The following is an 8,107-nucleotide window of genomic DNA, read 5'->3' as shown; positions in this document are numbered from 1 at the left end:
ACAACACTGAACAGACGTCGAAGATCTTTAAAAGAAATTGCAACCAGTAACTAAAGCTAGCGGTAGGTAAATTTGGTCATCGCTACCGGGTTAACACTTAACAGGTTAAATCAAGAGCCCGTAAACACTATGTAACTGTGGTCATGGGGACGTGCACGGCACAGCCTTCATTATGGAACTTATCACTCTCTGGACACATGCACTCAAACCCACAACTTCTCATACCAGCACATCCGTTTTTGCTGGATTCGATCGAGTAGCCACGCAGTATCAATTCTGGGCTCGTGAAGTCCAGACCCGCATTGCAGCTGAATGATGTAATAAAGGCAGCGTGCTACACATCTGGCCGATAGAAAAGAGACCACAGTTGCACATTGTAATCGTTGTTCATGGACTCTTGGTTAAATTGATTGAAACTGAACAAAACACTATCACAGAGATCAGTTCTGCAGTAGTCGTGGTTCAGCCAAATGGCTGTGCAGCTGCGGCTTCAGCTTTCTAAAAGGTTGGCAGTTGTCGGACAGCATTACATGTACTGGCGATCAAGCACAAGCACCACACTCTCGGTAGCTCCACAGCCAAGGCAACATAGTCTTCGCCTGGCCTGCCCCCCCCCCCCCACACACACAAAGACTGTGGGTACGTGTGAGTGTGTCCACAAGGTGCAGAGCAGCATTGCTGCCGCGGCGGTCGTCGTTATCACTGAGACGGCGCCTGGTATGAGTTGGCACGGTGCTTGGGGAGGAACGAGAACCCATCGGCAACTGGTCCCAGCAACATCTCACTGCAAACAAGCACACCAGCACGAACAGCAACACCAGTAGCAGCACCACCCACGCCAGCAACAACAGCAGCACAAACAGCAGCATCATCATCACCACCACCACCACAAACAGCAGCAGCAGCAGCAGCAGCAGCAATAGAGACTAGTAATTGGAACAATAGAAAGAGATCAGAATGGCCAGCAAGCGGAAGGACACCGTTGAAACAAGGAGAACAAGTTGAACTGATAGCCGTACTTGTAGGTGTGCCCACTTCACAGAGTTTACCGTAATGTCGCGTATTAAAGCCGGGCATATTCCTGTAGAAGCTGATGCCAGGGCTAGGCTTCTATTCACATCAGACTTCTATTCACATCAGGCTTCTTGTCAAACCAGGTGTTAGTATGTTTGTCAACACTAAAACCAGGCTTATGTGCCGACAGTGTATCTTGAAAATCAGGCTTCTATTCAAAACATGCTTCTATATGAGACAGGCTTTAATACAAGACAATACGGTAGTCCAGACCAAAATGAGCTAACGTGTAGGGTGTACTGCACGATGCATAGAGTGTACACAGTACAGCGTCTAGGAGTGAATGCTGCTGCTGCTGCTGCTGCTGCTGCAACCAATAGACTCCAGTGCAACGATGTACTGGTAAAGACATAAGAACACAGGGGTACGACGTGGTTGGCAAACTGGCTAGAACAGGGCCTCACCAGTTTGTGTGTAGATTATCCCCCCCCCCCCCCCCCCCAGGAGGTCAATCTACCTGACATCGGTTGGGCAGGCAAAGGCAACGTGGGAGAGGAGAGGAGCATCACCCTCGCTGTGTCGAGCTCATTGATACAGGAGGTTTTTGTTTCGAAAAATACTCACAGTGTGCTAGTATTAGAGACTGTGCTATGGAGACCTGTGCTTGTAATAGAGAATATATGTTAAGGCGGATTTGACGTCATTGCATATCCTCTATAGCTGTAAACATACGACTGCAGTAGTACTGCTGGCACAAGCATACCTGATCTTAACCCAGTCCTGACAGTTGTCACTGGCCAGAAGAGTTTCCATGTCATCACGGCCAAAGTACGGTGCCGGGCGCTCATTGATACGCTGTGGTAGAGTCTCTAGTATGCCAACTGGGATGTATCTACACATTGCCATGGAGATAGAGAGAGAGAGAGAGAGAGAGAGAGAGAGAGAGAGAGAGTGTGTGTGTGTGTGTGTGTGAGAGAGAGAGAGAGAGAGAGAGAGAGAGAGAGAGAGAGCTCACAAAAACCTCCTGTACAGGACACCTTCCAAGGATGGACATTTTCACGTCATTCACAACCATTTCACTTTCATCATGTGGGCCGGGATCCATACAGACGGACTTTCCAACTGATTCACAAGAAAAAAAGAATTCTAGGATCAGAACATGCCCCCTCTATTCTCTCCAGTATAACCACCCTTGAAGAAGTGTTTCCATACAGTTACACGTATCGCACACTAGCTCCTTTGACCCAACACCACCTGCCCGCACAGTGGAATGATTACAATACTGGCGGGCGCCGAAGAACGGAGCGTCAGCGAAGAATGAACATGCTAGAATTTCACCAAGCACAGCGTGCCAATGTATACATGATGACTCTACTGCGCATAGACTGTAGTACATGAAAGTAAGAACGGTCTAGGCTACGAGGCTGACCCCCCTCCCCCTACACACATACATGTGTCCCCTCACCTACACACAGAGACACACATGCACAAGCGCAGCAGCCGGCTTACCTGTGTAAGAACGACAGCCATTCGAGGAGGAAACGTCGTGTGGTCTCCACGCCCTACACACGGCAGCACAGACACAGGATCAACACAATACAGTTGTCTAAGGATTACCTTAGCTTTGCTACGTGCATGAAACGCAGCGTTACAACAATTACCTAGCCGGTTGTCTCTGTTCTCTTCTGCCTTTGTCGCAATAGTCATGTACTGTAACATACTCTGTAAGTCAACAAAATGTTCAGCGCATATTTATTTTCGGCTATTTTCGGCCTGGTCAGGTTTGGTCGAAAATGTGTTGCAGCCGAAATTTCGTTTTGCAAGGTTCAGTGTGACAGTGTATACAGGCGGCAGCAGTACAAGCCGAAAGTTTGAAGCGGCCGAAATGGGTTTTAGCCCTGGGAGGCCGAAATTTGAATGGGCCGAAAATTTGTCGACTTTAACGATTTGAGACAGTCCAGCGGCAAGTACATTGTAAACTGAAATGTATGGAGCAAACGTGTGCCACACCAGCGCACACCCGCACACATGCACACGCACACACACACACGTGCACACACACGTGCACACACACACACACACACACGTGCACACACACACACACACACACAAACACACACACACATATACACACACATATACATACACACACACACGCACAAACACACACACACACATGTGCACACACACACACACACAGGGCAGCAGTCCTTGGACACACTAAGCTCATGCACACACCACCCCGTACCTTAGAGTCAGAGCCCCAGTGAGCTAGGCCATATTTGCTGAAGTCACGCAGGATGTCGAATCGCTCTGAAGACGAGATGTCCCAGTGCCGCTTCTCCTTGATCTCCGTAAACAGCCATGGCTTGATGAGAGCACCCCTACAATAGTCAGCACACAGCAACACAGTGCACAGCATAGAGCACAGAGTTCAACACAGTGCACAGCAGCACAGAGTTCAACACAGTGCACAGCAGCACAGAGTTCAACACAGTGCACAGCATAGAGCACAGAGTTCAACACAGTGCACAGCATAGAGCACAGAGTTCAACACAGCGCACAGCACCATGCACATTGCATCCAATGTACACGTACGACTCAGTTTATATTCCAAACAGAGAGAGAGAGAAAGACAAGTGGAGGAGAGAGCATCCCAAGTGTTTGCACTCCCGACTCACCTGGCCAGCATAACACCAGATAGGCCGGTTATGTTGCGATGGTTCTCAAAGTCTTCGTACGATAGAATGTCTCCATTGCCTGCGTGTGCGGCAGAAGGTGCAGTAGAGAAAATGAAGCAAAGAAACACTGTACTAACATGCTGTGTGTAGCAGAGCACCTCCCTGCCAGATAGTCCCGCAATCCCTCGGCGTGCTGTCTGTAGACCGTGCAATAGAGGCTCTTTCGCCTTGGTGCCTGGCCGGGCATCTATCTATTTAGCCACTACAGTAAATACCGGTATGCCTGTATGTACGGATCAGCACACTAATCTTCGGCGTTCGTACTCCCTCTCCCCCTACCCCCACCCCCCTCCCCAACATCTACGCACACATACGCTTGCACACATGCCAGCCACAAACCGGCCAGTCGAAATTGAGAGCAGCCCAACAACTAACCGTAGAAATAGCGTCCGTCCGCTGCAGACGCACACTTGGAGAGGTAGTCCCAATCAGCTGAGCGTGTGTAGCGTTGCTCACGGGAACGACCATGCACCTTTACAGGGACACAAGATCAAACACAGGAGCACCAACAATGATGAGGACGTCGGCAGCAGCAACACCACCGCCACCGCCGGCAAAACCCACATCACGTATTCAAAGTATGATTTGTACTACTGAAGTACGCACAACGACGGCCAGCATGCGTGCAGTCCGAATATCTGTTATGATCATGCTGATGACTGGCATAAGCTGAGTGGATTTCTGTCAGGGAGTGCTATGTTTTTCCAACTCAAATGGTCGCTAAAACGGGCTGGGAATGAATAACGGGAACACTACAACGTGTTTGATATGTGGTTTTTCGTCGTCAGCGGAACCCATAGAAAGGATCTAAGGGGCCAATTATATGTGCAACTCCAGCCCGGGCTGGAGCGAGCGGGCCAGCCCGCCAAGGGTGTTAACATGTGCAAGGCCGGGCTGGTCGCCAGCCCGCAGTGAGTTTATATGCGCTGAGCACACGCCAGCCCGTTGTGAGTATGCAGCAAACACACTACGACTGTAGTGTGCTGCCCCGGGCTGAAACGCAGGGCTGCAAGCCATACTCAGGTTATAAACCTAAAAAAAAATTTCTCACACAATGTATTCTTCTGCTAATTTCTTTTCGCGCTGTGGCACATGTTTGGTGTGTTGTATCACCTCATTTCTTTTTCCTGTTTTTCACATTTTTAGCCGTCCATATCAAAGTATTTTGCAAGTAGTTCCCCTTCTTTTTTAATGTAAATCATGCATGTCGACAAATAAACAGTGCTCACTGCACGTCCTGCTTGTTGCTGTACAAAAAGCTTCATAGATTTTCAAGGCAATATCGGGAATCCTCTTTACAACTTCCCTCAAAAGGTAAAAGTACCTATTTTGTAGTATGAACGCAGTGTAGACACCATAATAATACAACTCTGGCCCGGGCTGGTCTGTTTATATGTGCTTTTTCTGGCCCGCCTAGCCGGGATCCCGGGTGGCTCGGGGCGGGATTCCGCCTCGCCGGGCCAGCCCGCTTGCCGTGTAAACGCACCACAGGTTTTGTGTGCATTTGTGTACAACCCCGAGATCCCGTTGCAGGCGGGCTGGCCCGCCTGTCGACCAGCCCGGGCTGGAGCTGCACATATAATCACCCCCTAAGTGTCCAGAGTTGCACACTGTTGGGAGCGTTTGACTTATGTACTCTTGGTACTACTTACAGTGACCAGTGATGCTCCCCAGTCGTAGAGTTTGGGTATGAGCTCATGAGCGTTGTATTTCCTGTCATACACACCGGTGCGCATCTTGACAGTCAGAGGAATATCCATGGCCTGCGGAGAGAGAGAGAGAGAGAGAGAGAGAGAGAGAGAGAGAGAGAGAGAGAGAGAGAGAGAGAGAGAGAGAGAGAAAGAGAGAGACAGAGAGAGAGACAGAGAGAGAGACAGAGGAGGAGAGAGAGAGAGAGAGAGAGAGAGAGAGAGAGAGAGTGAGAGAGAGAGAGAGAGAAAGAGTGAAAGAGAGTGAGAGAGAGAGAGAGAGACACAGAGAGGGAGAGAGAGAGAGAGAGACAGAGAGGGAAAGAGAGTGAGAGAGAGAGAGAGAGGAGAGAGAGGGAGAGAGAGAAATTTCAGATTTTCTTTTCCGGTAGAATTTCCGGCTTGTTTCTCCTTCCTCATGCAGAAGCAACAAGAGTCCAGCCATCTGCAAGCCAAGGAGAAAACCCTTTTTTTTATGGTGGTCCTGGTTTGGGGTGGCTAGAATTTAGAATTCTCTTCTCCAGCTTGCAGATGCCTTATCAAATTATCACTAACTTTCTATACAAGTACAGTCAGACCTCGCATAACTGCACACATCTGCTTTCCACAAAATGTCTGGATAGGTGAGGGAACCGGATAATCGAACACACATACTGTGTGTATTCATGGCAAATGGTTTGCTGACGACATCGCAATAGAATTTTCACACGCAAATGTAGCACTTGTGCAGTTCCTCTCGAACGCAGTAACCGTGCTAGCGGAATGGTTTGGAGACATTGACCTTCTTCTGAACAAGAAGAAGACCCAAGTAATGTTTTTGAAGCCTCGAGGGCAACAAGATCCAGTCGATCGCGTCCGTTGCAATGGAGATGAGCTTGCCACAGTGTCATCCGCAAAATACCTTGGTGTCATTTTCGACGACGACCTGAGCTGGCGGTCCCACATCCAACACCTTGCTAGCCAGACAGGGAAGGCCGTAAGTCGTCTATGGCGACACGGGGATGCACGTAGCATCACGGCCCGCCGGATATGGTATGTTGCCATGATACAAGCCAAGCTGTGCTACGCCGCAAACGCCTTCTTCCCCTCGCTGTCTGCCGCTGGTCTCACGCAGCTCGAAAGATCGGCGAAGTCCGGGGTTCGAGCAATCCTACGACTGCAGAACCCGATCGCGACTCAGCCGCTACGAGAGAGACTCTCATTGTCCACCATTGAGAGATTGTTTCAGCGAAAGCTCTTCATGTTTGTACTCCGTTGCCTGCAGCTGTCAAGTCACTTGTTTTCGTCTTTTTTCACCTCAACCGCACCTTCTCAAGAAGATCATGACCGAAAAGCCACTCGCGGACAGGTGACATGGCTCTTACGTGTCCCCTTCCTTCCGGGTCCTGCTGGACGGTCCTCCATCCGTTTCCAAGGTGCCATTCTTTGGAATAAGCTGCCGTCTGAAGTTAGATGTGTATCACAAAAGGATGAATTCATTGCACCATCTGACACTGTATTGAGTCGCTTGTCCCTACCTCTTTGTGCCTTAGCCTCTAGAACCGCTAGTTCTTCAGTTCCCTCTTTTTCTGCACGATTGCCTTGTTTGTAAGTTCTCACCTCTTTTCTGCACCATTGCCTTATGCTCTATTTATGTGCACCATTGCCTTCAGGAACGCTGTATTTTTGTTCTCGCATCCTTTCTGCACATTTGCAATCGTCAGGGAAATCTCGCATAACACCTAAACTATCGTAATCCGACATCATCATTATCCATTCTTCTCATTTCTTTCTCATACATATTCATATCACAGATTTCTCGTTTTTGGTAGGAATCGGAGAATCCTCTCTGAGGTGAGAAGGCAGTATTGCCTGTGCCCTGAGCGAATTGAAATAAAAGAATATAACAACAACAACAACAACAACAACAACAACAACAACAACAACAACAACAACAACAACAACAACAACAACAACAACAAAATGGTGTAAATTGGTAACCGACGATCCGGAAAAAAGAGGACCGGATAAGCGAGGTCTGACTGTACACTACATTGGCCCAGTACTTTTCCAGTAGAATTTTCCGCCTTGTTTCTTCTTCCTCATGCAGAAACAAGAGTTCAGCCATCTGCAACCCAAGGAGAAAACCTATTTTTGAGGGTGGTCGGGGTTTCGGATGGCTAGAATTTAGAATTCAGAGAGAGAGAGAGAGAGAGAGAGAGAGAGAGAGAGAGAGAGAGAGAGAGAGAGAGAGAGAGAGAGAGAGAGAGAGAGAGAGAGAGAGAGAGAGAGAGAGAGAGAGAGAGAGAGAGAGAGAGAGAGAGAGAGAGAGAGAGAGAGAGAGAGAGAGAGAGAGAGAGAGAGAGAGAGAGAGAGAGAGAGAGGAAAGAGAGAGAGTGCACAGGAATACTTACAGCGGAGACACTGCGAACGACTCGCTCAAATCGAGTCTGCCTGCCCATCAATGCACAGCCTGCACCCTACAGGAGCAGGATTACAAAATCAGACAAGATATCAGAATCAGGCATCGGGAGAAACAGTTTCAAAATTGCGAACAAAAGGACAAGCTGGATCGACATGTGTAACGGCTTTCTTGTAAAAGAGGGAGAAACGTGAGCACCAAATACAACGAGGAACAGGAACACCTTGCAGTGGAATGTGAACTAATGGATGTGAGTACGCTGG

The 8,107-nt window shown here is 48.8% G+C and overlaps 1 protein-coding gene across 1 annotated transcript in view; it reads right to left on the bottom strand.

The window, feature by feature from the left end:
- Positions 1-232: 232 nt before the first annotated feature.
- LOC135811343 (tRNA-dihydrouridine(47) synthase [NAD(P)(+)]-like) overlaps positions 233-8,107 on the bottom strand; it is a 15,842-nt gene continuing 7,967 nt past the window's right edge. The window contains exons 8-15 of the mRNA XM_065324571.1: positions 7,837-7,902; positions 5,408-5,518; positions 4,131-4,227; positions 3,696-3,774; positions 3,263-3,398; positions 2,524-2,576; positions 1,778-1,906; positions 233-784 (exon numbers count right to left, since the gene is read on the bottom strand). Coding sequence (XP_065180643.1) covers positions 700-784; positions 1,778-1,906; positions 2,524-2,576; positions 3,263-3,398; positions 3,696-3,774; positions 4,131-4,227; positions 5,408-5,518; positions 7,837-7,902 — 756 coding nt within the window. The 3' untranslated portion in view covers positions 233-699. The remainder of the gene's footprint in view (positions 785-1,777; positions 1,907-2,523; positions 2,577-3,262; positions 3,399-3,695; positions 3,775-4,130; positions 4,228-5,407; positions 5,519-7,836; positions 7,903-8,107) is intronic.

This window comes from Sycon ciliatum, chromosome 3 (genome assembly GCF_964019385.1).
Source record: "Sycon ciliatum chromosome 3, ocSycCili1.1, whole genome shotgun sequence".
NCBI classification, from domain to species: domain Eukaryota; kingdom Metazoa; phylum Porifera; class Calcarea; order Leucosolenida; family Sycettidae; genus Sycon; species Sycon ciliatum.
Note: the sequence above shows the minus strand (reverse complement) of the source record. Positions and strands in the feature narration are given on the sequence as shown.